The 27,988-nt window shown below is 41.2% G+C and overlaps 1 protein-coding gene across 1 annotated transcript in view; it reads left to right on the top strand.

The window, feature by feature from the left end:
- The window catches only part of LOC108438530 (cytosolic carboxypeptidase 4), a 319,250-nt gene that overhangs the window by 116,303 nt on the left and 174,959 nt on the right, over window positions 1-27,988 (top strand). Inside the window, exons 12-18 of the mRNA XM_037540410.1 lie at window positions 20-456; window positions 5,545-5,628; window positions 11,497-11,589; window positions 14,851-14,999; window positions 18,361-18,448; window positions 22,175-22,307; window positions 26,019-26,172. Of these exons, the coding sequence (XP_037396307.1) occupies window positions 20-456; window positions 5,545-5,628; window positions 11,497-11,589; window positions 14,851-14,999; window positions 18,361-18,448; window positions 22,175-22,307; window positions 26,019-26,172 (1,138 nt within the window). The remainder of the gene's footprint in view (window positions 1-19; window positions 457-5,544; window positions 5,629-11,496; window positions 11,590-14,850; window positions 15,000-18,360; window positions 18,449-22,174; window positions 22,308-26,018; window positions 26,173-27,988) is intronic.

The raw sequence follows: 27,988 nt of genomic DNA, 5'->3' as shown, positions 1-27,988 counted from the left end.
TCTATTACGCGTCTCCTAGGATTTGGACTCCGACTCGGAACCTGAAGAAAGCTCTGATGATGAAAGCCTGCTGAACGGGGACTCTGAGGAAAAGATCAATGGCCGTAAGAGATCCAGAGTCAACTCCATGAACTCCCTGTCTGCTCCTGACCCTGAAACCCTCAATTCCCATGGCATGAACCTGGATCAGGATGGCAGGAAGTACCTGAAGGCCCAAGATTTCCGCCGCCTCAGCTGCCCCAAAAGCCCAGAGGAAGGTCATAGCAGCATGGTGGACAAACTTCTGGAGAAGTATGGTGCCTTTATTCCCCACCACGACCCTCGCTTGTACATTGATGCGGCTGCCCACACCAAATCCATCGCTAACTACTCCATCCTGGCCTTTCCTGACTTCTGGGGACACCTGCCTCCTCGAGGGCCAGAGCCAATGGCTGTCCGGAAACCTCACGTTCAGAGGTAAGCGGTTAGGAGTCTGTCTGGGCAGTGTTTGTCATTATATACACTACTGGACACATTTATTTTACATGGGCTGAATTGCATGAGCTACCTGAGCTAATCCCACCAAGGATTAGTCTGAATTTGAATAGGCGAAAATAAAGATTGAGTTTTTATTACTTTTTTACTTTATTTGCCACTAAACTTGTCGGCGACCTCGTCCACTCTTACTGAACTTTGTGTTTTGTTGTAGACGTTTAAGATTGTGTTTACATTTGTAGTTTTGTTCCCAAAACAGAAAATAAAATGTTTTTTTTTCCGTTCTGGTTTGCTTAGTTTTCACACTGAAAAGATTAGACATTGAACCAAAGAGTGGAAATGAAGGTCAAATGGACAAAAGCCACATCTGATTAGGCAGATTTTGCATTCAGCAACAGTGACTTCATTGTCTTGACTTGTTTGTTATATTTTTGTATGCGTGTATTGTAACGTTCTATGGCGATGAGCCGCTTGTGTCTTTCAGCGATGCAAAATGGGTTGAAATCAGTGTGAAAACACTACATGGCTTTGACTGCCTGATTGCTTTTATGTCAAGAACTTGGCACATTAATGCATATTGTAGTGGAGGCAGTGGTGGAGGAAGTACACAAGTGATGTACTTGAGTTAAAGCAGAGACACACAAGGTAAAATATTTCTCTGGTAAAAGTAGAAAAACTCCAGAATTACTTCTGTGTCTGATCCACTTGCAGCAGCACAACACACCACCACGTCAGTGTTACTGCAGTGCTGAGAATGACCCACTGCCCAAATAGTACCTTAATAGTTGGAAAAGGTTTAATCACTGCTAGTTTGAATGATTTGGGTACATGACCTAGGCTAAGATTAATTATTGTTTAAAATGCATTTAATTATAGCTGGTAGTACTTGTTTAAATAAGTTTGTTGGAATCATTTCAAGTGTGCATGTTGCAGAATTTGAGGAAGATTATTTTTTCTAGTTCTGACTGTTGAAGCGGACAAAATGTTTCCAGTCTCTCTTCTATAACCACATTTTTTGTTGTTTTAGCCAAACCAGATGATGGATATGGTATCGGTTGAACTTTTTGTCTAATGTTCTCGAGTTTGTTATTAAAAAAGTCCATGAAATCATTGTTGCTATAGTGGGCGGTTATTTGAGGTTCAGATCCTGCCTGGTGTTTTGCGATTGCGCTAAATAAGACTCTAGGATTGTTTTTGTTGATTTGGAGTGAGGACAGGTATGGTACGACAAAGCCCTGCATTAGGATCTTGTCCCCATGCCTTACTAAGTCATAGCCATGACTTATCACATTCCCATGGCTTCTTAAATCATGACCATGTATTAGGGTCTCGTTGCCACACATTATTTTTATTTAAACAGGATGTCACCGACAGGGCGCCATACAAACCAGTTTTCCTCCGCTGCGCCACTGGTGTTTTCAGGTATCAGCACTGACACAAAGGATCATGGGATATGTAGGCAGTGAACACAACTACACTGTCTTCAGAAAAACCTCCAGATGGAGAAACTTCAGCAGAGTTTTATACCAACATTGGATTCGGACACGTCTTTGTGAATTCCTGCCTCAGAATCTGGGATGAGCGTAATAACTGCTGTCTGTTTCGGACACAGGTCATGGTTCACCTCCCCATTCCAAAAAGAAAGCAGACACACATTTAAGACCACATTTGACCGACAGTCGATATGGTCTGACTCTGAAGATGAGACGACACTTAATTCCAAAGCTTTTCAGTCGGCAGCTGTAACAGAAGAACAACTAAACAACCTGGAATCAGCCAGAAATGAACCCAATACCATTCGCCAAACTAAACGGGCTGTAAGAAGCTTCACAGACTGGCTGGAACAAAACAACATTAATACTGATCTGGAAAAACTGACAAAACTGAGCTGAACCTGATATTGTGGCAATTTTATGGCTCAGTCTGATCTTCAAAAGGCGAGTCTTACAGCAGACTGAGCAGTGAGTGGGCGGAGCTCGTTACTCTGACATAGCAACAAGCTGCTGGTTAAGGAGCTATAATTAGGAGGAAGTAACTGAACATTGAAACATATTAAACGCCGCGTTCACGGCCAGTTTATTCATTTCTTACTGTATTTATTTAACTGTCGTATAAAAGCAGTAGAACACTCGAGGAGTGTGTTATCACCAATAACATCACGGCTATGATGATCTACGGTGACCAAATCACAGCCGTGATGCCGTAAGAATTAATGCTTTTTATTTTAATCCGGCTGCTCAGAACCAGAGCATTTTGGCCGTATTGTCGTTTGAATAGTGCGCCGATTATTTCTGGATTACAGATGTGCATTTTAGACAGTTTGATCTCCAGTTTATTGTGTAGAGCTGGATATAAGATGGGTTCTCTTTATATGTGATAATTACCATAATTGACATTCCGTAAATAGGCTTGATATTAGGATGAAAATGTTTGTTCATTGTAGCTTGAGGATGAACAAACTTGGATCACAAGAATTGGCATATTAGCATAAAGGATATAAGCTGTTTATGAACACAGTCTGTCAACAACATCAGCGACGCAAAGCCTCTTTCAGAAAGCTCCTCATTTACCACCTCAGATGATCTTTGGGCACCGGTTTTCTCTCGAGCTCTCATCAGAATCAGTGCCACGCCGAAGTCTCCCCTTTGATAAGGTTCTCCGTCAAACACGTCTAATTACTTTGGACCCCTTTGGTCAAAAGCTTGTTTTTCGCCAGACTTTTTTTTTTTTTTTCCCCTCCTCTCCCATGTGCAAAGGGGAGATTGTGGGGGAAACTGACATTTATTTCAGTCATTTCACAGTTTATTGTATTTGCTCAAGGGTGAGATAAGACCGTGTGGGTTCTATTAGCGTCATTTTACTCTGAAAAAGTCATTTTTGGAGTCATAAGAAGAAAGTGTCAGGCAGCCAGTGACATTCTGATGGTAGTGACATTTCTAATTCCATGAGGCACGCTCTTACGGCTGTGGAGACCCAAGATAAGTGTGAAACATTACGGCTGTGTTTTACTTATTTATTTATTTTGAGTTTTTCAAAAGCCTTTCATTTTGAGTGCACATAAACAGAGGCAGGATGTTCTGGCTGAAAGTTCATAGTCGGTCAATCAGAGCACCTAGAAAAAGTGCTTTTCTGATAAAGGAGAGATTACGCTCCGGCTCAAGGCTTTATCCACACTGTTCTGGCCTTTGACCCTAATGGTGGAATGGAGTTCAGAACGAGTGCCAACTGTGGTCAGTCTTTTCCTTTTTCATCCAATTCTTCAGCTTTTAGGCTGTTTTCACACCATGTCCAGGGCAGAGTTTGGGATTTTGTGGCACTGTATCTTTATTTGGTTTGGTTGGTTTCAATCAGCAGTGGCACCAAATTAGACACCTGGGTGTTTGTTTATTGGTCTGAAATTTTCCAAGGATTCAAATGCTCTAGTACTCTCACACTTGAGCCATAAACACTCCAACTCTGCGTCAAAATAGAGGCACTTAACGTTTGTGTCCTACAGTCAAAGCAATAATGATAAACCTTACTTGAAATCTGCTTCTTCATTATTAGTTTGTCATTTTTATATTTTATATTTTATCTGCAATCCTTGTGCCAAAATCAAATGCTTTGCTTCACTATTATTTTCTTGCTTGTCTGTTATTAGCAGCAGCATGTGAGCATCTATCGACAGTCAGATGTTAAGATGTTCAGATTATGTAGACAGTAAAGTGCTGACGACACAAAGCCGTGCTCTGATGTTGAATTTGGTGTTGACCATCACAAAAATACGTTCCCACCAGCAACAAAACGAGACCCACAACTTTTACCACTTGTTTACACTTGTTTAGTGTGCACCAGAGTACGGGTGGAGTGGAGGAATGAAAGTGAACGTCTTTGTGTGAGAAGATCTAAATGAAAATAAGCACAGCGAGAGAAAACAAGCCATTCTCTAATCTAAATATGTTTTTAATCTGGACTTAAAAGCATGTAATGAGCTTGCACTCCTAATGTTTTCTGGTAGAGGTGCTCAATCCCGGGGCCATATTACAGAATATTCTTAAATCTGAGATCTGTTTTGTTGTCAAGACTGAATTTAGTACAGAAGCCATTATAGAACAACAGTTCTCAAGTCTATAAGCTTATTTCCAGATAAGAAAACGCTTTTACCTAAACATCCGAAGTTGCAAAAATATCCTAAATATTAAGCTTAATTTTAAAATAAATCCCAGAGCGTCTGAACATCTGTTTAACCATCTGTTTCTGTTGTTTTAGGCAATGATGTTACGATCTCCACCATCCCTCTGACTACATTTTGTGTGTTATTGTTGATGATGAAATATTACAGTGATGGTGGTGAATAATGAGGAGACAGAACTGAACGTGTGTCTGTTTATTAGGAGAAGTTACATTAGCATGCTCGGCTAAAGCGTTTGGGAAATGGAGACTGAAACTGAGGATCGGCGGCGCTCTTATAAACAGCAGGGGGCGCTCAAACAATATTCTTAACTAAAGCGCATTAAAAAGAGAGTTTTCTTTGACCTTTTTACCTCAGTAATGGAAGCTAATTTTAGCTGTCTAACTGACTAACTTGATTACGTGTTTACGTTTCAGCTGTGCATATGGTCGGTTGCTAGGAAACACACGACAGTTGATTGTCGGCTTCAATCGAGTAAGTTAAGATTTCCTAACTTAAAAGATTCTTAAATTAAGATAAGATTAAGATTAGATTAGATTTGCTTATGTAATATGAATATTTGAAAAATCTTATCTTGACCCGTCAAATCTTAAGACAAGAAGATTAGAATGTTCTGTAATACGGCCCCTGGTCTTGAAGATCTGCCGCTCCGGTTCTGTTGTGCGATATCATGCAGGGAATCTGTTAAGGTTATTTCAGCTGAATTCCTGAGAAAGAACCCTTTTATGGAATCAATCAAACAGAGAAAAATAATAAATTTGACTGTCCGATACTTTAAGCCAGGATATTAAACTAATCAGCCCCTCTCGCTGTGTGTGTTTGATAAGTGTAAGCTGTCTAAGACTGTGATCTTCAGCAGAGCATGATGGAGCCTGAAACACTGTGCTTTTGTTTTGCAGAAAGAAAGTGTTTGAAGATGTCCAGCGCCTCCTCTGCCCAGAAGACATCATCAATAAAGTAGTTTTTGACATGGAAGATGGCAGGTAGCCACCACTGATCCTCACAAACAGCCTTATGCATCATTTACGTTGCGTTGTTATGAACCCAATCTCTACACTCTTAAAAAGGAGGGTTCTTCAAGAGTACCTTGGTGAAGAAAATGGTTCTTTACCATGAACACTCAAAGAACCCTTTGCATGATTAACCCCTTAACTTTCAGTAACTACAGGGACTTTAATGCAAACTAGTGGAGCTGTTCCTAGGTCATAGAAGAGTGTAATAACTTTGGTTCTTTGGGTTCTTTGTATCATGAAATGGTTCTTCAGATTAATGGAGAATGCTCTGCAAATGGTTTTATATAGAACCTTTTTTTTTTTCCCCGGAAAGGGTTCTATATAACACCAAGAAGTGTTCTGCTTTTTTTACTGTGTTAAGCTAGTAACCCTAGAAGAACCCTTTTAGGTGCTACATAACACCTTTTTTTGTCTTAAAAGAAAAAGAACTATATAGAACCATATACAGCATGTTCAACATCAATTTAGCAAGATGGCGCCCACCATGGCAGACGTCTTTGCGTGCTCCTCCTGCAACCGATGCTATTTATTACTTATTTTAACTTTAGTATTTATTTTAAGTGTACAGAACATCTACGGTACAGTTAGTAACAGTAGAGAGGCACTCCTGGAGATCGGTAAAGTTCATCATGAACTTGCCTTTAGCCTCTCGGACTTCAACTTTCTCTTACGCTCGCACTCCACCGGCACCTGCCGGCAAGACCCAGCAGCACCGGCCTCGGGTGAGTGGCGCAGCCGACAAACAGAGCGGGCAAAATCGGAAGCGGGGCAAGAGAGGTGGGCTACATGCTAGGTTAAAGGCTAGGGCTACACAACCACCGCTACCTAGCCTGCTGCTAGCTAATTTTCCCTCCCTCGAAAACAAGCTGGATGAGCTGAGGACCAGAATAACAACTCAGCGTGAGATCAGAGAGTGCTGTGCTCTTATCCTCACAGAGACCTGGTTCTTGGACAGCACGCCAGACTCTGCGATCCAGCTGGAAACGCACTCCGTCCACCGCGGGGACCGCACGGCAGCATCGGGGAAGAACAAAGGCGGCGGTGTCTGCATCTACGTGAACAACAGGTGGTGTACGGACGTAAAAACTGTTGAAAAACATTGTTCAGCTGACTTAGAGCTCCTGATGGTGAAGTGCAGAGCCTTTTATCTGCCTAGAGAGTTCAGCTCTGTGCACATTCTGGCTGCTTACATCCCGCCACGCGCAAACTCTGCCACGGCGCTAGGGCTGCTGCATGACGCCATCAGTAAACAAGAGACCGCGCACCCGGACGCCGCGATCTTTGTGGCCGGTGACTTCAATCACTGCAACCTGAGGACTGTCCTCCCCAAGTACCATCAGCACGTGAGCTTTCCGACGAGGGAGAGTAACATACTCGACCGAGTTTACAGCAACGTGAGGGGGGCCTACAGGGCCGTGCCTCGGCCACACTTCGGACAGTCCGACCACATCTCCGTGTTCCTCTACCCAGCATACAGACAACTCCTCAAGCAAGCACTTCCAGTGAGTAAAACTATCAAAGTGTGAAATGAAGAAACTCCTACTCCTACCTTCAGGCAGACGTTACAGGAGTGTAAAGTCCAGGACAACTAGACTGACCAACCGTTTCTATTCACAGGCCATCAGGCTGGTGAACACCTCACTAACTATCTCTTCCCCCCTCCCAATCTGAACTGATTTAACCTCACACTCAACAACTGCACCTTACCTACACTGTACTGCTGCTGTTAGAACAACACTGTTTACAGCTCTTACTTGCAGAGAGTAATATTGTTTACTGTTTACATCTGTTTTCATCTGTCACTTGATGCACTTTATGAACAGCTGCTCCACATATTTGTACATGCGCATGTGTAACTTTAACTTTGCACATACTGCACACTTTTTTGCTTTTACCTTTTACTACTGTTTTTAGAGTTATTCTTATATTTTCTTTTTTTATTCTCTTAAGAGTATATATGGTGAATGGAGGAACAGCAAAGTAAGAACTTCATTGTACAGTGCAACTGCCTGTTCTGCTGTGCACATGACAACAAAACTCTTGAATCTTGAATAGGAAGAACCTTTTCATGATGCAAAGAACCATTTAATCATGCAAAGGGTTCTTTGAGTCTTCATGGTTCTATATAGAACTATTTTCTTTACTAAAGAACCCTCTGAAGAACCATCTTTTTTAAATGTGTACCTAAGCCAGAGAATCACAACATTGACCTGTCTAACCAACAAAACATGTGTTTCAGACTGTCTTAAAAAGTGGCAACCTGAATATAAATGAACTTTAATCTCATCAGACACTTTATCCAGAGAGATGTTCCATAGGAAGGTGGTTTTAGAAGATTTGCTTAAGACGGGGAAGTGAACCAAAACTTCAAGTGTAAAGGGCTGTAGTGTTATCCACTATGCTCTCTTCTGCTAGTGGTGAGTGAATTAAAGGGGTATTGCACCTATTTCAAAATTTCTGCACAGTTAAGTGGTTAAGATGTAAAGAGTTGTTCAGAGTGGTTTGGTGTGAAATGCTCCGTTCTAGAAAACCTTAGTCACAATACAGAGAATTGTTCAAAGTAGCCTTGTTTACATGCAGCCTAAGAACCCTTTAACAATCTGTCTAATAGCTAATAATCAATATTAATCAACTATATCCATGAAAACACCTTGATCAGATTAATCTAGTCCAATTGAGGCCATCTGATTGAACAAGGTGGGTAATCCTGTAAATAATCTGTTAAATAGAAGAATAATATTCCTGTAAGCATCTGTATCTGATTACATTCCCTGTTGGAAAGTTTAAGTTTGTTCTGCATGTGCGTCTCGTCATAGTGAACGTTTGTACTGTTCAACACGGCGGAGCAGAAACTGGTCTGCAGAGGAGACGAAGTTTATCGTCTCTGGTCTTTAAAAGACAGCGTTGAGAAGGACGTCCAGCTTATGTGTCTCAGAACACGACGTCTTCCTCTCGGCCGTCTTTAATAAGGACATGCGAAGGACGTTTTCCTGAGTCTGACGTCATTTTAAAGCAGTTAAAAACACAAGCACCGCTCACTGCTGCTCATCTCACTCTGACTGGACTCATACTGGTTGTCATGTTAATGTTTACTCTAAGTGGTTCTCTATGCATGCGTTTCATTTTGGATCGGATTATTTGTAGTGAGTATGTAAATAAAGTTTTTCCATCAGATTATTGAGTAGAGTGCGAATAAACACCTCAGTCTTCATCTATAATTGGAATATATTCAATCAGGCTGGCAAAAAAAGACATCCACCTCTAAATGCTCCTTGACAGTTATTAGATGAAATGGTTATGAATGCACAGCCTGATGTCCGAGACATTGTTTTACGCTCATTTTAAGAAGGTTTTGGCCAAAAACATAAAAAAACATTACTGGGCTGGGCATTTCTTGCTACTATTGAAGGGCCTGTTTAATACATAAGAGCATTTATCCATAGGTGCAGTGTTTTCTATGTCGTCTTCTGCCCCAACACTACAACACTGCAAAGAAAAAGATCTTGCAGGTGGTGAATTTTCAGAATTAGGTGAGCACGAAGCTCACAGGATTTCACACACCGGTTCAGTGACCGACAATTAAGATGAACACTCTGAAGGAAAAAAGAAGGAGCTTCTTTTTGATGCTGCCCTTAGTTAGTTGTTCCTGAAAGGAGAACCTTTTTTCAAACGTGGCTAGACTGATATTGGGCCTGATAACTGCAGCCCTCAAAGAATTTTCACTCCGCAGATGATGCAGCGCTCAGTAACCGGCCACTTCCAACAGAGTTTTAAAAACAGAGGAGTGATCGGAATAGAGAATAGCTCTGTAAAGCAGTCTTCACAGGATTAATCACAGGTTAGATGAGGATAGAATGGGGCGCATCAAGGTTTAGTCGAGTTCAGCTGCTTACGTTTTGCTGTGTATTTCCTCTGGCTGCATGTTTAGCATTAGTATTTGGATGCTGGTCCTGCTTACAGAGTCACTATCCTGTTAAAGAGAAGGTTTGATATTTTGTATTTACATGTATACACACCAACCAGACATAACATTCTGACCACCTCCTTGTTTCTACACTCATTGTCCATTTGATCAGCTCCACTTACTGTATAGCTGCTCTTTGTAGTTCTACAGTTACAGACTGTAGTCCATCTGCTTCTCTGATACTTTGTTACCCTGTTCTTCAGTGGTCAGGACCTCCATGGCCCCTCACAGAGCAGGTACTATTTGCGTGGTGGGTCATTCTCAGCACTGCAGTAACACTGACGTGGTGGTGGGTTAGTGTGTGTTGCGCTGGTGTGAGTGGATCAGACACAGCAGTGCTGCTGGAGTTTTTAAAAACCTCAGTGTCACTGCTGGACTGAGAATAGTCCTTCCAACCAAATATATCCAGCCAACAGCGTCCTGTGGGCAGCGTCCTGTGACCACTAATGAAGGACTAGAGGATGACCAACACAAACTGTGCAGCAGCAGATGAGCTGTCGTCTCTGACGTTACATCTACAAGGTGGACCGACAAGGTAAGAGTGTCTAATAGAGTGGACAGTGAGTGGACACAGTGTTTAAAAACTCCAGCAGCACTGCTGTCTCTGATCCACTCTTACCAGCACAACACACCACCACGTCAGTGCTACTGCAGTGCTGAGAATGATCCACTACCCAAATAGTACTGCTCTGTGAGGGTCCATGGGGGTCCTGACCACTGAAGGACGGGGTTAAAGGGGGTAACGAAGTATCAGAGAAACAGATGGACTACAGTCTGTAACTGTAGAACTACAGAGTGAAACTATACGGTCAGTGGAGCTGAAAAAATGGACAGTGAGAGTAGAAACAAGGAGGTGGTCAGAATGTTATGCCTGATCATTTTGACCATTGAAATATCTGCTGTAAGACACGTAACAGTACAGGATGAATATTGGCAGGGTATTATACATCAGCTGTACGTCTCTGCTTCACGACGGACACTCAACCCAACTGCGTAAGCCCCCTGTCTGACGCACAGTGACACAACTTAAACTAATAAACAATAACAAACAACACTAAAACCCCTTTTTTACAGGGAGTGTGCACCTTCCATGGGCCTCTTTACTTGGCCCTCCACATGGCCGCGCTTACAGAGCCTCTACGCGAGTCGGTAGTGGGATGCTATAATATTAATCCAGCGAGACCCACCATGTTGGTTAATATTCCATCATAACATGTAGAAAATTCACTTTCTTGTATATTTTTAGTACGTTTGGTGATGTACAGGTCTTGTTTGAGGGACAAACCCTCAGATGCAGTGTATACGAGACTATTTTTGCTGGCAGTCTTTAGTGATTTCTGATGGGAAACAATGGGAGCCATCTTCCTTGATCTGATGCTTTCTATCATTCCAAAGATAAAACATGCAGATTTCCAGCTTCTGGTCTTGAGACCTGACTCAGGTTCTCTGAATTCATCAATATGTATATGTTGTGCGTAGAGGTGCCACAATACCACATTTTCATGCTTTTCAATATCGACATTGAAACCTGGAATATTGGACTATACCGGTACCGGTCCAGGATTTCTTCCTTAAAACAAATTTTTTTAAACTATTTATTTTTCTTAATTTAAGTTGTTCGTGTTAGGGGACGTCGCCTATTAACCCCCACAGTGAGAGCTACACAGCCGACATCACAGCACACAGTGTGGGTGAAGGTTGTTTAAGGATACATTTTTTGATGTTGGATCAGTGCCATATCGAGTTCTTAGTTATGATGACAATACAGTCTCAGTCTCTCTCTCTCTCTCTCTCTCTCTCTCTCTCTCTCTCTCTCTCTCTCTCTCTCTCTCTCTCTCTCTCTCTCTCTCTCTCTCTCTCTCTCTCTCTCTCAGTTTGGAGTGCACCTCAGACTCTACAACAGACTCTCTGCGCTTCTTCTCCAAGTTTGAGAGCGGAAATCTCCGTAAAGCCATCCACATCCGGAGGTCAGATTCAGTCTACAAGAACTCACACATACAGATATATACAACCTTACTGTATATACAGTAGAGATGCACAATGATACTGGACTCCATATCAGCAGATACACGCTTTAAAATAATAATTGACACTGGACAGATGTTTATATTTGACCGATATTTCAAATGGATATTAGATCAGACATTTGTTCTACTGTATAAGAGCCGAGCGCTGGGCTACTACACTAAAATATCTGCAGTTATCTGACCATAATGTCAGTGTTACTGCAGTGCTGAGAATGACCCACCACCCAAACAGTACCTGCTCTGTGAGGGTCCATGGGGGTCCTGACCACTGAAAAACATGGTAAAAGGGGGTAACAAAGTATCAGAGAAACAGATGGACTACAGTCTGTAACTGTAGAACTACAGCAGTCATATGCAAAAGTTTGAGCACCCTGGTGAAATTCACTGTATGCAAACTTCCTTGTGCACTGCAAAAAATAGTATCTTGTCAAGTAAAATGATCTTAAATGTAGTCAATAAAACTTTCTCCTGTTCATATTGTTATAAGCTTAATTTAAAGCTATTTACTTTATTTCTAGACACTTTCAAATTTGTTGTTTACGTTGTCTGTCAGTATAGTGAGAAGTTTACTTGAGAAAATCACCTAAAACAAGTAAATAACATCTAAGAATAAGCCAGATCAGGGCTCGGCAACATGCGGCTCCGGAGACATGTGCAGCTCTTTTACTGCCCTGTTGTGGCTCCACAGCTGAATTAGGTTGTAAATAAAAATAAAATAATCCTCATTTATTGTAAAACAAAGCTCTGCTGATCGTTCAACACAGTTTAATGGTCTTAAACACTGGAGTTAATGTAGAACTGCTGATTCACCCTTTGGTGACTGCTGGTCACCATAGCAACACAGACAGCAGTCTCGTCTAGCTAGTATCTAACGAAATGGCAAAGAAATAGACTTAAGACTAACATCGATAATTTGGAGACAAATGGACCAATTTGTGTTTATAATCACTCCAGCTGGTTTCCTGATACGTTTAGTCTGCAAAGAGAAACTGACGAACAAAGAATTTTGGTGAATGAGAGGCGACTTGTTGTGGACATGTTTTTTGTTGTAAGGATAAAATGGCTCTTCGTAACATTTGGGATGCGACCGCTGAGCTAGATAGAAGTGCACAACCATCACAAAATGGGAAATATTACACACATTGACTATAGTTAAGATCATTTCACTTGACAAGATGCCAGTGCAGTGTGCACTATGCCCTATGGTTTTCACCCTCACCCCTTGGAACTGAGTTACAGGGCAGTGGTTGAGATCTTCCCTCTGTAATGGGAGCCTCAAATAAAAAGAGCATCACTTCATTAACGGCTACTAGCGCTGCTCTGTAGGCGACCCTGCCCGTCTGCAGTGACAGCAGAGGAGGGGAGAGTTCAGCTCCTCACTGCTGGGCTTTAGTTACATTTAGGGATCATAAGCCTTCAAAGAGGGGGGCAATTATTTATTATCACCCCCCTAATTCTTCAGTGATATGAAGCTGAAGTCAGATATTCAGCAGATTCTTGTTCGAATTTTCCTGTTCCACCTTAAATGGAGCAGCAGTTACGTTCCGGCACTACTGGACTATTTAAGGTGGAATGGGAAAGTTAGCGAGCTAGCTACCGAGACATTAGCATGCTATTAGTGATTTTGTTATGCTTGTTTTTAAGCAAATGACCAAAATACACTGAAACAGCATTAAACTAAGATAAAACGATGGTTACTGTCACTTTTAATGGAGAAAATTCTCACATTTGTGGATTTCTTTGGTCTCTTGTGCTCCGTCTTGCTCTTTGGAGCCTCTGAAAAAAACCTCCGTTTGGAGGGTCATGTAGCCCCAACACTTCACCCCACCCCTCTATCTCAACAAGAATCGGGACCCCCTGCGCCTAGACGTGAACTCACAAACCAGAGGTATGAGGGCTCAGTGGCAGGGGAGAGGGGTGAAATGGGATTGGGCCTAGATTTGCACAAAAAGTTTTAACGTTTTAAATATATTTTCACTCACAAAATCAACAGAACGTGGAATTTGTCCAGGGGTGCTCAGACCTTTGCATACAACTGTGGTAAGTGGACCTGAGTTAACAGTGAGTGTAGATACACCTGCACTCAAAGCTGAGAGCTCCCCATGTGCCCTTGGGCCTCATTTGCAGTGCATCCACAAGCTCTCTCTCTCGCTCTCTCTCTCTCTCTCTCTCTCTCTCTCTCTCTCTCTCTCTCGCTCTCGCTCTCGCTCTCGCTCTCGCTCTCGCTCTCGCTCTCTCGCGCTCTCGCTCTCTCTCGCTCTCTCTCGCTCTCGCTCTCGCTCTCGCGCTCTCTCTCTCTCTCTCTCTCGCTCTCGCTCGCTCGCTCGCTCGCTCTCTCTCTCTCGCTCTCTCTCGCTCTCTCTCGCTCTCACACTCACACACATCCATCTCCCACTCGAGTGTGTTCTGTCTGTGTGTTCTGTGCTGTTGATGTATTCCTGATCAAATCAAAGCTGCCTGCTCTCGAGCACAGACGGCCTTAAATAAAACAGCTCCGGCTATATTCTCCAGAGGAGGCAGATAAGGATGAAATTAAAGATATCTCTCTGTATGTAATGTGTCTCTCTCTACCTTTCGGTTTTGTTTTTTTTCTCTCTGTCTTTCAGTCTCTCTCCTTTTATTTCCCCGCTCTGTTCTTCCCGCTCCGTTTAATTGTGATTCAGTGAGATTTATTAGCGGGGCTGTATTAGGTTATAGAGAAAATCCACTTCAGATCAGTTCACACAACTTTCTGACTGATAGTCTCAGCTTTGCTCATTAGAGGAGAAAATAATGGCATTGTGTTCAATAGATAATGTGCGGTACTTTAGACTTGTCTTCATTAGTTTATAAGATATCAAGGCTTCAAAAAGAGGATGTGGGAGTAATGTTTGCTTTCAAATAAATAAAGAGAAATTGAATAAGTTATAAGCTCCGACTGTTAATTACGTACCCAGTGTATGTTTAATTCATATATTTTATGTTGTTATTTTGTTTAATTCTGCAAATTAACAAACAAATGAACCTAAAGTTAGTCTTTTTCTGAGTGAAGAAATGCTTGTTGTCCAGCTAAATAGTTTATTAAATATAGTTTTATAACATGCCTGAGACGTTTACAGTACTGTTTGTGTGAATGGGTTTTTTTTTTTTTTGGAGGAGGGTCATTCAGAGTTCACTTTCTCTTTTTCTGTCTTTCTCTCCTCGTTCCCTCTCTTTCCTCAGGTATGAATACGATCTGATCCTCAACGCTGATGTAAACTCCTCTTCACACCATCAGTGGTTTTACTTTGAGGTCAGCGGGATGGTGGCGGACGTTCCTTACCGCTTCAATGTCATCAACTGTGAGAAAAGCAACAGTCAGTTCAACTACGGTAAACAAAGTGCTGCGAACTTCTGCCCTAATGTGATCATTTACAGTCGTTTTCTGGACAAATTCCATGACTTTTAAGTGAAAATGAGTTGATAGCTTAAGAAATCTGCATAAGGCAATGAGTGCTTTTACAGGCGCTCAATAATCCGATCATAATCAGATTGCTGCAGTTATCCGATTATTCAAATGGTCATGTAAACAGCTCACCTTGATCTAGAAATCCGATTAAGAAATCTGATAAAAAAGGCGGATTTTATCTCAGTGATCAGATTTCTCCGTGCTGTGAACTCTTACTCTGATTTCTTTCGGGTTTCTCAGTCTGAGCTTGTGCAAAACAGACAGCGGTACCGGAAATAAGCGAGCAGCGTCACCTCGAGATGCAGCACAACACTTTTGGAGCAACACTGAAACCAAGCACGAAATAAAGGATTTAAATGTTCTTCATCTTCTAGATGATGTGTTCATATTTTCAAAATTGCTCAAGTTTAAAAAATGCACTCAATAATCCGATAACTGCAGAAAATCAGATTTTGTCAGTAATCTGATCAACACGTTTACCTGAACTTGAGTAATCAGATAATGGGGAAACTCCTGGTCTACATGAGTCAGACAGTAATCAGATAATGGGGAACCTCCTGGTCTACATGAGTCAGACAGTAATCAGATAATGGAGAAACTCCAGGTCCACATGAGAGAGACAGTAATCAGATAATGGGGAACCTCCAGGTCTACATGAGTCAGACAGTAATCAGATAATGGGGAACCTCCAGGTCTACATGAGTCAGACAGTAATCAGATAATGGGGAAACTCCAGGTCTACATGAGTCAGACAGTAATCAGATAATGGGGAAACTCCAGGTCGACATGAGTCAGACAGTAATCAGATAATGGGGAAACTCCAGGTCGACATGAGTCAGACAGTAATCAGATAATGGGGAAACTCCAGGTCTACATGAGTCAGACAGTAATCAGATAATGGGGAAACTCCAGGTCGACATGAGTCAGACAGTAATCAGATAATGGGGAAACTCCAGGTCTACATGAGTCAGACAGTAATCAGATAATGGGGAAACTCCAGGTCTACATGAGTCAGAAAGTAATCAGATTTCTGCTTTACAACCAGCCAATAAACACAATGTAAACATAATGTAAAACAGCATTTTACCTGAAAATATGAACATGCATCATTTAGAAGATGAAGATTTCATGTTTGGTTTCAGTGCCACTCAGTGTTTTGATGCATCTCGCAATATCCACCGTCTGATCTCACACAATGCTGATGTGGCATTATGGGTACCACTTTAAAATAAGACTACCTTTATCAAGCATTTATAAATGGTTTTACATCAGCTTATTAATGTTTATTGGCCATAAATAGCTTAAAATGATTAATAAGAAATTATAGCACACAAATAAAAATACACCTTAATTATCAATAAGCAGTGATAACACACAAAACACACCTTAATTATTAATAAGCAGTTAACACACAAATAAAAATACACCTTAATTATCAATAAGCAGTGATAACACACAAAACACACCTTAATTATCAATAAGCAGTGATAACACACAAAACACACCTTAATTATTAATAAGCAGTTAACACACAAATAAAAACACACCTTAATTATCAATAAGCAGTGATAACACACAAAACACACCTTAATTATTAATAAGCAGTTAACACACAAATAAAAACACACCTTAATTATCAATAAGCAGTGATAACACACAAAACACACCTTAATTATTAATAAGCAGTTAACACACAAATAAAAACACACCTTAATTATCAATAAGCAGTGATAACACACAAAACACACCTTAATTATTAATAAGCAGTTAACACACAAATAAAAACACACCTTAATTGTTAATAAGCAGTTAACACACAAATAAAGAGGGAAATGGACATTTGTTGTTTGCCTAATAGTGAACTTTATAGTTCTTTAAGGGTTCTTTAGTAAAGAAAGTAGTTCTGTCTAGAACCATGAACACTCATTTCATGATTGACTCATTTCATTTCATGGTTCTTTCCACCATGAAAGCGTTCTTGAAGAATGTGCTGAAAAAGGTTCATTTCATGCAATCATACATCAATGCATCATACAAAGGGTTCTTTGAGTGTCCACGGTTCTATATAGAACAAATTTCTTTACTAAAGAACCCTTAAAGAACCACCTTTTTAAAGTGTGTAGATGAACTGCAGTTCTCGCTGGTTGCTGATCTTACTTTCTCTTCTTCACCAGTGAGCATTATAAGTCTTAGCTTCATCAGATAGAACCTCACATTTTCCCCTTTTATCAATGTTATAACTGTTTACTAATGCTCTTTAAGGTGTTGGACATAATTAATAACCAGCAATGAACACATTTTAAATCATTTATAAACCACTTATAATGGTAGTCTTATTCTAAAGTGGTAAATTAGCAGAAAAATGCATATTTACTTATCGCTGTTAGAAGAAAACCTCGTATCTCCAAAATGGTAACTTTACAGGAGAAGGGAAAAACATAATCTACTCTTAATGGAAGTCAATGGAACCAGACGTCTTTCCAAGTCATTTTGGGTCGTTTCTTTCAGTCCATTCATCATGAAATTTACAAGCAATGTAAAGGACAACAGGCATTTTCAGATTATGTCAAAAACGGAAGAATGACAAAAACGGAGATGCGAGGTTTTATTCCGAAAGCAGTGACAGGTTTCCTGTTGAAGACGTGTTAACATATATTTACAATGTGTAATTTGATCAGGGGTGGTCAGACTTTTGCTTACAACTGTGATTAACTTTTTGTAAGCAATTATCAGCCGAAACTGAGATGACGCTGATATCAATATGCATCCCTGTTTATCGCTGGTCACTCTTTAAAAAAAAAAAAAGATGGTTCTCCAAGGGTTCTTTAGTAAAAAACTGTGGTTCTTTTTAGAACCATGAGTTATATATAGCGTTCCATGCTTAAAGACTCTTTGCGTGGTGAGATCATTCTTCAGATTGATGGGGAATGTTTTCTGTGGTCTTATGTAGGACAAAAATTAGATTTGTCAATTGAAATAAGCTTGACATTGTAACAGTAGAAGAACCTTTTTTAGTGTTAAATAGAACCTTTTTCAAAGCAGCACATCCGCAGCACGTTCTACATCAGTCTGAGTAACCTTTTAATCACTCAAAGAATGCTTTGCATGTTTATGGTTCTATATCAAACAGTTTTCTTTACTAAAGAACCCTTGAAGAGCCTGTTTGAAACGTTTCTATATACAGTACTGCTTAGATGTGGTGATTTCACATGTGAGATGGAACTTAAGTGTGTGTGTGTGTGTGTGTGTGTGTGTGTGTGTGTGTGTGTGTGTGTGTGTGTCAGGCATGCAGCCGGTACTGTATTCAGTGAGGGAGGCGTTGGAGGGCAGACCTCATTGGGTTAGAGCTGGAACTGAAATATGTTACTACAGGTGAGCATGTATTTTATATGGTTTATTGGATTCCATACAGACAATAAGATCAGATAGAATCTAGATGTTGCAAAGCTATCGTCCAGCTATTTGAGAAATAGTCAAACATTCATCTAGATGTCTGTTCTGGGCATCTCTGTAAAGTATTTTGTTAGTAGTTGCCAATGGGGGCCTGGTTCTAGTGGCAGAAGCTGTGGTTTGAGGTGCGAGATGGTCACTGTAGAGGACTTTTTCTTGTATTCCAGTGAGTTTCAGTGAGTATTTCAGAAGTGCTCGTACTGTCTGATGTAAACTGGATGCTAAAATGAGCACAGCTCAGAGTCCCGGCGCTTACGGACAGTGCAAACTGGGGTCTGATGGGGAAACAATCGATTGTTATTTGAGTTAAATGCCACTCTCTTAAAAAAAATAAAAAATAAACAGATGGTTCTTCGAGGGTTTTTTAGTAAAGGGAGTGGTATTTAGAACCATGAGTTGTATATACAACCGCTTGCATGCTTAAATGGGTCTTTGCATGGTGCAATCAGATTGATGAGTGCATTAGTGGTTCTATATAGCACCAATGTGAGTTCTGCTGTGTTGTCAAGCGCTTAACACTAGAAGAACCAATTGGTGGAACCACTTCCAAAAAGGTTCTATAGAGAACCATATACATCACATTTACCCATCGATCTAAATAATTACTTCACCATGGAAAGAACGCTTTACCATGCAGATGGTCCTGTATAGAGCCTTTCCTTTTAAGAGCCCTCTTTTTAAGATGGAAGCAGTTGCATCTCTACTTGGCATTAAACCTTTTAGAGTGGAATATAGGCCTATATAGAGTCACTGAACCAGGAAACATTCATGGTATCCCATTTTAAGTGACATATCCTTGTGCGTTTGCAGACTGGTACTCCAAGTTTGTTTTCAGTGCGCACATCACACTAAACGTTCTGTGATTGGTCATCTTGAAAGTTGGTCCAGTGGCACTTTATTGCCTTATTTCTCAAAATCTACCCGGTCTGGCTTTACACGTAGTTTTACACAATTTGCAGTGGAATAGTTATCATTTTGTGTAATATCTCCACACTAATAAAGAACCTGGTGTTATCACTGCTGTAAACTAGACGACTGCTGCCCACAGTGCCCACCAGTGGATGTAATGGTAAACCACTCTATGCAGCCCCTGCAGGAATGAGGCATGGCTTTTCTGGAATTCTGTCTATTTTATCAAGCTAATTAGTTCACACAGATGTTACAGTTCAAGGATTAAGGCCGCAGCATATTTTCCAGATGTGTTCTCCCTTTCATGTCTGAAATAGAACAGCATTTTGCCTTGATTGATTCTCCGATGTGCACTGCAAGCCACTGCCAAAATCTAGAACTACGTGCTGATGTTTAATTCCATTTTTATGGGCTGAAATTAGAGATTTCTGGTTTATGAATTTAAGTATATGAATCTTCTATAAATAAATCAAAAGTACATATTTCAAAACAGTGACTATACTCAAAGAAATGGACACATATCTGATGTATTTATCATGCCTGAGAAAGCTTATTAAACCACTCAGGTCTAACTGTAGAATGCTTGTGTGCAGCTATCAAGTCTACAAGTCTGAACTGCCTGGCAGTATACAGGCCTTTAAGAGAGCTGCAGTGATCAAGGATATGTGCTACTGACTCCAGATGTTGAGGAGTCACACAGCTGACCAAAAGGTGAATAAGGGGATGGGTACCAAAGCGTTCAAAAGCAAAATGTGTAGGATAATAACTCTGGGCTTCTAAGGGTTAAAGCCAAACGGACGATGATAACTCTGGGCTTCTAAGGCTTGAGGCCAAACCAACGATGATATCTCTGGGCTTCTAAGGGTTAAAGGCCAAACCGACAATGATATCTCTGAGCTTCTAAGGGTTAAAGGCCAAATGGACGATGATATCTCTGGGCTTCTAAGGGTTAAAGGCCAAACCGACAATGATATCTCTGAGCTTCTAAGGGTTAAAGGCCAAATTGGTGATGATATCTCTGGGCCTCTAAGGGTTAAAGGCCAAACGGACGATGATATCTCTGGGCTTCTAAGGGTTAAAGCCAAATGGATGATGATGACTCTGGGCTTCTAAGGGTTGAGGCCAAACGGACGACGATGACTCTGGGCTTCTAAGGGTTGAGGCCAAACCGACGATGATATCTCTGGGCCTCTAAGGGTTAAAGCCAAACGGATGATGATGACTCTGGGCTTCTAAGGGTTAAAGGCCAAACGGACGACGATGACTCTGGGCTTCTAAGGGTTGAGGCCAAACCGACGATGATATCTCTGGGCTTCTAAGGGTTAAAGCCAAACGGATGATGATGACTCTGGGCTTCTAAGGGTTAAAGGCCAAACGGACGACGATGACTCTGGGCTTCTAAGGGTTGAGGCCAAACCGACGATGATATCTCTGGGCTTCTGAGGGTTAAAGGCCAAACAGATGATGATGATATCTCTGAGCTTCTAAGGGTTAAAGGCCAAACGGACTCTGAGCTTCTAAGGGTTAAAGGCCAAACGGACGATGATGACTCTGGGCTTCTAAGGGTTGAGGCCAAATGGACGATGATGACTCTGGGCTTCTAAGGGTTCTAAGATCAACATCCCTCAGATCACTTTATATGAAATTATAAATTCTTTTGTGGCCTCGTTACAGTCTTCACTGTTGGTTATTACACTGTGCTGGGAATAAGAAAGTGATGGCTTATACACTGTACATGAAAGGTTCTCATTTCTCCATGTCTTATTCCCCCACTTGCTCTCAGTAGCTGTATTTAGCCCTTGGCTTTGCGCAGTAATGGACGCATCGATCCACTTGTTTGAACTGCACTTAGCTTTCAAATTAGTCAGCCTGTAGACGTCCCAGGCTGCTGACCATCTTACAGCTTTAAGAAGAATAAGAAACACAAAGGATCAAACCAAACTTTTAGCTTCATAGCATTTTCTTTTTGTTATTATTATTTTTTTGCGCAAGCGTTGCAATGCAAAAAGTCTGGATGGACTGGATGACTCAGACGAAGAACAAAACAGACTGGTTAAAATGAGCCAGACCTTTTTTATTTTAGTAATTAAAATGTGAAAATTTTAAAGAATAGAGAAAAGAGGGTCTACATGTGGGTCCACACTTCAGTTCCTCTCTTTCAGTTTCCTCTTCTTGCAGTTAGAATAATTCATGATAGGTACTGAATTATTCATATAGTTCATTAATAATTCATAGTGGATCCTGAATAATTACTCAGTATAGTTTACTATAAATGATAATGCATAGTAGTTGGTGAATAATTCATAGTGGTCACTGAATGATTTGATAGTAGTTAGTGAATATTTAATAGTAGATTCTGAATAATTCATAGTGGATTTTGAATAAATTATATTACATATTGAATAGTTCATGGTGGCTGCTGAACAATTTATAGTAGATGCTAAATAATTCATGGTAAATAATTAATAGGAGTTACTGAATAATTGTAAGTAGACGCGGAATGACTTGTAGTTGTTGCCACAAAACAAGTTTCCATCATGATGTCTTAATTTTGTAGTGGATACTTAAATGATTAATGGTCAGTATTTCAATTATTGCAGATTTTTGGATTCATATTGGGTAATTTGTGTGTGTCTCAATATTAAGGGAAAAATAAATTTAGGCTTCAAGGGGTTAAAAAAACACAAATATTAAGAAATACTGACATGTTTTCCCCTCCTTCTCTTTCTGTGGCCTCAGGAACCATTTCTGCCCCAGCAGAGGTCAGAGAGGTCAGTCCTTTTACACCCTTACCTTCACCGTGACCTTTAGGCATGAGGAGGATGTGTGTTACCTGGCCTATCATTACCCATACACCTACTCAGCCTTGCAGGTAACGGAGAGTGGGAGGGAGTGCTGTGTTCTGATTAGGCCTCAGGTGTGTGTGTGTGTGTGTGTGTGTGTGTGTGTGTGTGTGTGTGTGTGTGAGCGCTGAGTAACAGGCAGTTATTTCCTTCTTCTCTGACAGGCCTCAGGTGTGTCAACAAAACTTTTAGGTGAACTCAGGATAAACTTTTCTTTTCTTCAATACGGCTGGGAAAAGATTTAGGGAGGCAATTGGACACAGATAAGCAAAAGCAGGCCAAAATGTGCCTTGACGCAGCTGTAGAACGCACTCATAAAGCAGCTGAAATGAGCGCTTGATTTACTAAGCCTTTAGCTATTCGCACAAATCACACAGGACCTCCTAACTGCCTCGGTGCAGGGTTTAAAAGAGGCAGTGAAATAATGGAGCTGTAAACAAGCTCAAAAGAGAAAATTACAGTCCAGTGTTCAGAGATGGTGTTAAAGGGGAACTCCAAAGATTATTATTTTTATTCTATATAATTAAATGGTTGAGATGCAAACAGAGTGGTTCAAAGTGGTTTGGAGTGAAACGCTCTGTTCTAGAGAAACTTGCAGTCAGAACTGCTCACAGTGGTGGTGATAGGAACCAGACGTCCACCTCTAAAAGCTCCTCACAAAGTTCCTACATGAAATGGTTCTGAATTCACTGCCTGATGACTGAGACGCTGTTTTATGATAGTTTAGAGAACTAAAACTTCATTCGTGGTGGAGGGAGACATGCAGGGCGCTGTGCGGCAAAATAGTCCCCAAAGAAATCGTATTATTCCAGATTTTTCACTATTTTTCATCATCAACATTCCATATAAGCTCAGAAGACTTGTGTAGGTTCACTGGTGGTTTAGTTTGTGTGTATGGACTGTGTGTGCTGGAGGGCTAAGTGCACATTTTGAAACTTTAACAATGTTTACATATTACATCAAATGCTTTTGTGAGCCTTCTGTGATATGGGCTCTTTAGTGTACTGACTACCTAGAACAGCTTATTTTTATTTAATGAAACTTGGCTTTAGACGCCTGTTTGTTGTAACCCTGGTTTAGTCCGATCCAAAGCTTATATTTGCACATATTTCATTGTTCACACATTTGTTTGCTTGTAGCATTTGGTATGCAATTGGGTGCAGTTGTAGGCTGGAGGTTAGGGAACCAGCCTTGTGACCAGAAGGTTGCCGGTTTGATCCCCTGAGCAGACAGTACGTGACTCAAGTGCCCTTGAGCAAGACATCTAACCCCCAGGTGCAGATAGGGCTGCCTACCACTGTGGGCAAGTGTGCTCACTGCCCCCTAGTATTTGTGTTCACTAGTGTGTATGTGCTGTTTCACTTCACAGATGGGTTAAATGGGGAGGTGAATTTTTCCCTGTTATGAGATTAGTAAAGGGTAACTTAATTTACCCTTTAATATAAAACATTGTGTGTGCGTGTGTGTTCAGGTGTTCCAATCACTTCCATGGCCACAGGTGTATAAAGCCGAGCCCCTAGGCCTGCAGACTGCTTCTACAGACATTAGTGAAAGAGTGGGTCGCTCTCAGGAGCTCAGTGAATTCCAGCGTGGTACCGTGATCGGATGCCACCTGTGCAACAAGTCCAGTTGTGAAATTTCCTCACTACTAAATATTCCACAGTCGACTGTCAGTGGGATTATAACAAAGTGGAAGTGATTGGGAATGACAGTATCTCAGCCACGAAGTGGTCGGCCACATAAAATGACAGAGCGTGGTCAGCAGATGCTGAGGGGCATAGTGCGCAGAGGTCGCCAACTTTCTACAGAGCCAAACTTTCTACAGACCTCCAAACTTCATGTGGCCTCCAGATCAGCTCAAGAACAGAGTAGAGAGCTTCATAGAATGGGTTTCCATGGCTGAGCAGCTGCATCCAAGTCTTACTTCACCAAGCGCAATGCAAAGCGTGGAATACGGTGGTGTAAAGCGCCGCCACTGGACTCTAGAGCAGTGGAGACGTTCTCTGGAGTGACCAGTCACGCTTCTCCGTCTAGCAATTCGATGGATGAGTCTGGGTTTGGCAGTCGCCAGGAGACGGTACTTGTCTGACTGCTTTGTGCCAAGTGTAAAGTTTGCTGGAGGGGGGATCATGGTGTGGGGTTGTTTTTCAGGAGTTGGGCTCAGACCCTTAGTTCCAGTGAAAGGAACTCTTAGTGCTTCAGCACCAAGAGATTTTGGACAATTTCATGCTCCCAACTTTGTGGGAACGGTTTGGGGACGCCCCCTTCCTGTTCCATCATGACTGCGCACCAGTGCACAAAGCAGGTCCATAAAGACATGGATGAGCGAGTTTGGTGCGGAAGAACTTAACTGGCCTGCACAGAGTCCTGATCTCAACCCGATAGAACACCTTTGGGATGAATTAGAGTGGAGACTGCGAGCCAGGCCTTCTCATCCAACATCAGTGTCTCACCTCACAAATGTGCTTCTGGAAGAACGGTCAAAAATTCCGATAAACACACCCCTAACCCTGTGGAAAGCCTTCCCAGAAGAGTGGAAGCTGTTATAGCTGCAAAGGGTGGGCCCACATCATATTAAACCCTATGGATTAAGAATGAAATCTCACTCAAATTCATATGCATGTGAGGCCAGATGAGCGAATACTTTTGGCAGTATATGAATGAATGAATGATTGAACGAATGAATGAAAGAACTTTGTCATTACACATTGTACTTGTACACTTGCACAACGAAATTTGAGGTATATAGTGTAGATACACTATATATATATATATATATATATATATATATATATATATATATATATATATATAGTGTATATTATTAGTTTTATAATCCATTCATAGTGGAGGGATACATACAGGGTGTTGTAAGGTGTAAGATGGTATCATTTCAGATTTTCCACAAACATTCCATATAAACTCAGAAGACTCGTGTAGGTTCTCTGGTGGTTCTGGATGGTAAATAAATGTCTATATCTGTGTTGTAGTCACGACGTCTGGTTCCCATCACCACCACTGTAAAGACGTCTGAACCATTTCACACCAAACTGCTCTGAACCTCTGATTACACCTCACACACTGAGTTATGCAGAAATGTTTAAACATTTGTGGATTTCCCCTTTAGTAAATGAAATTCTTTCCCGTTAAAATATTTAGACCGTTTTACTCCAGATAAAAAAGGGAAACGATTACATACAACAGTCACATCAAGGCACGTTTTGTGTTGCTCCTTTTCAAGTAAGTTTATTTGAATGGAAAACGTTTGCCGCCTGTTGGAGGCTTGTGTCTCCATCCAGCCGCTGTGTCTTCTCCCAATAAAGAGGGCCACAACTTGGGCTGATGTGCCGTTTGGGAGCCATTTCTGCTGCCATTATTAAAGGCCATTGTCCTAAAAACATGCCTTTTTTGGATGTAATGGCTGGTTTTAAGACACTTAGAAAACGTCTAGATACCGTTGTTGCTCAAACGGTGTAGTAAATTGTGCAGAATGAGACAGTGTGTGTAGCAAAGGCAGTCATAATGTATTTTACATGACCATTTTCAAACAGCTCTTCAGTGAATTTGGTTGCTGTGGAAAAAATAGTGATTTTCTTCTATAACATTTAAAAAGGCGTTATTGGTGGTATTTCCGCCAATATGAGAAATTAGTAAGGCTGGTCTTATTAATTGGTTGATATTATTTGTGAAATGACAGATCTGCCGGACCCCAGTATTGATTACTGTGTGTGTGTCTGCAGTCCCACCTGCAGGTTCTAGAGCGCTCGGTGGACCCTCGTAAAGTGTTCTTCAGGCAGCAGACACTGTGTAACACACTCACAGGAAATGCCTGCCCACTCATCACCATCACGGCCTGCCCACCGTCCAGAGCCTGGAGACACCTACACCAGCTCCGTAAGTTTGTTCAAGTTTATTTTCAAGTTTGTTCAAGTTTTATTGTCGTATGCATGATAGCTGTGCAAACATCATCATCAGTAATAAAGTTCTTGGCCTCAGAGCCAGCTCACATTAGCATAATTATAAATGACATTAAATTTTAATTAAAATAAAAGATGACAGGTGGTGAAGTTTAAAGTGACTAAAAGCTGGCAAATGACAAAGCATTGTTAGCAATGAGTGTGTTTACATGCCCTCAATCGGATTTCTGCAGTTATCTGAATATTTAAATGCACATGTTAACAGCACACTCCGATTTCTTATATTGGTGTAAATCTGATTAAGAAATCTGATAAAGAGGCTGGATTGTAGCTCAGTAATCAGATTTCTCAGTGCTGTGAGCTCTTACTCTGATTTCTTTCTGGTTTCTCAGTCTGAGCATGTGTGAAAACAGATGGTGGTACTGGAAATAAGTGAGCAGCGTCGCCACGAGACGCAGCAAAACACTTTTAGTGACGCTGAAACCAAACACATGCTTTACGAAATGAAGGGTTTAAATATTCTTCATCTTCTAGATGATGTGTGTTCATATTTTCATGTAGGTAGATAATATCACAATAATTACGAAGAGGCAGGAACATATACCAAAAAACTACAGGCATCTATACAATTACAAAGATGCAATAAGATCTATCCTGAGATAAAAAGGCAGTGCAATAATGAATGTGCATGGAGGTGCAGGTAACAGCATATAATGACAATACTGAATAAATATGTACATTTTATTGGTACTGAAATAAAGGTAAAGTGACTATGTTCTTACGAAAATCTACTCATGAAGTTTGAGTTGTTTGAGTTTCGAGTTTATTGGCTGGTTGTAAAGCAGAAATCTTATTACTGTCTGACTCATGTAGACCTGGAGGTTCCCCATTATCTGATTACTCAAGTGCAGTACTGATTACTCCTGAGTAAACTGTAACGGTTAGGAGCGAGGAGGCGGATGCATGTGCTGAAGTAAGCAACGTTTATTAAGGGCAAATCCAGGGTCATAGTCTAGACGGTCCAGGTTCAAACATCCAACACGGAGAGCAGGAGGGACAGACATGACGAAATGAACACTGAATCAAACACCAAACACCACGAGAATACAATACATCCAACAATTCGGACAAAGACCAGTCAAAACAAAGGGCAAACACAGGGCTTAAATACAACAGGGCCAACAAGGGATCACAAGACACAGGTGGAAACACAGGTGGGAAAAATCAGGCGCAGAGTCACTAAACAAGGGGGCTGGACTACAAAACCAAAACAAAGAACATGCAGGCTAAACTAAACACAACATGAGCACATGGACAGGACTGGGAGGGGCAAATTGTGACATAAGCGCATTGAAAGGATTACTGACAAAGTCTGATTTTCTGTCATTATCAGATTAAGTCCATACAAAGATACTGTCTTCTTCTTCTTCTTTCGGCTGCTCCCTTTAGGGGTCGCCACAGTGGATCATCTGCCTCCATCTTGCCCTATCCACTGCCTCCTCTACTTTCACACCAACCATCTCCATGTCCACCTTCACTACATCCATAAACCTTCTCTGAGGTCTACCTCTTCTCCTTCTACCCAGCAGCTCCATCTCCAACATTCTTTGCCCAATATATCCACTATTCCTCCTCAACACATGTCCAAACCTGTCCATCTCAACCTGGCCTCTCTGGCTTTATCTCCAAACTGCTCCACCTTCACTGTCCCTCTGATCTGCTCATTTCTAGTCTTTCGGCTGCTCCCTTTAGGGGTCGCCACAGTGGATCATCTGCCTCCATCTTGCCCTATC

The sequence above is a fragment of the Pygocentrus nattereri genome, chromosome 8, assembly GCF_015220715.1.
Source record: "Pygocentrus nattereri isolate fPygNat1 chromosome 8, fPygNat1.pri, whole genome shotgun sequence".
NCBI classification, from domain to species: Eukaryota; Metazoa; Chordata; class Actinopteri; order Characiformes; family Serrasalmidae; genus Pygocentrus; species Pygocentrus nattereri.
This window is presented reverse-complemented; position numbering and strand designations above follow the sequence as displayed.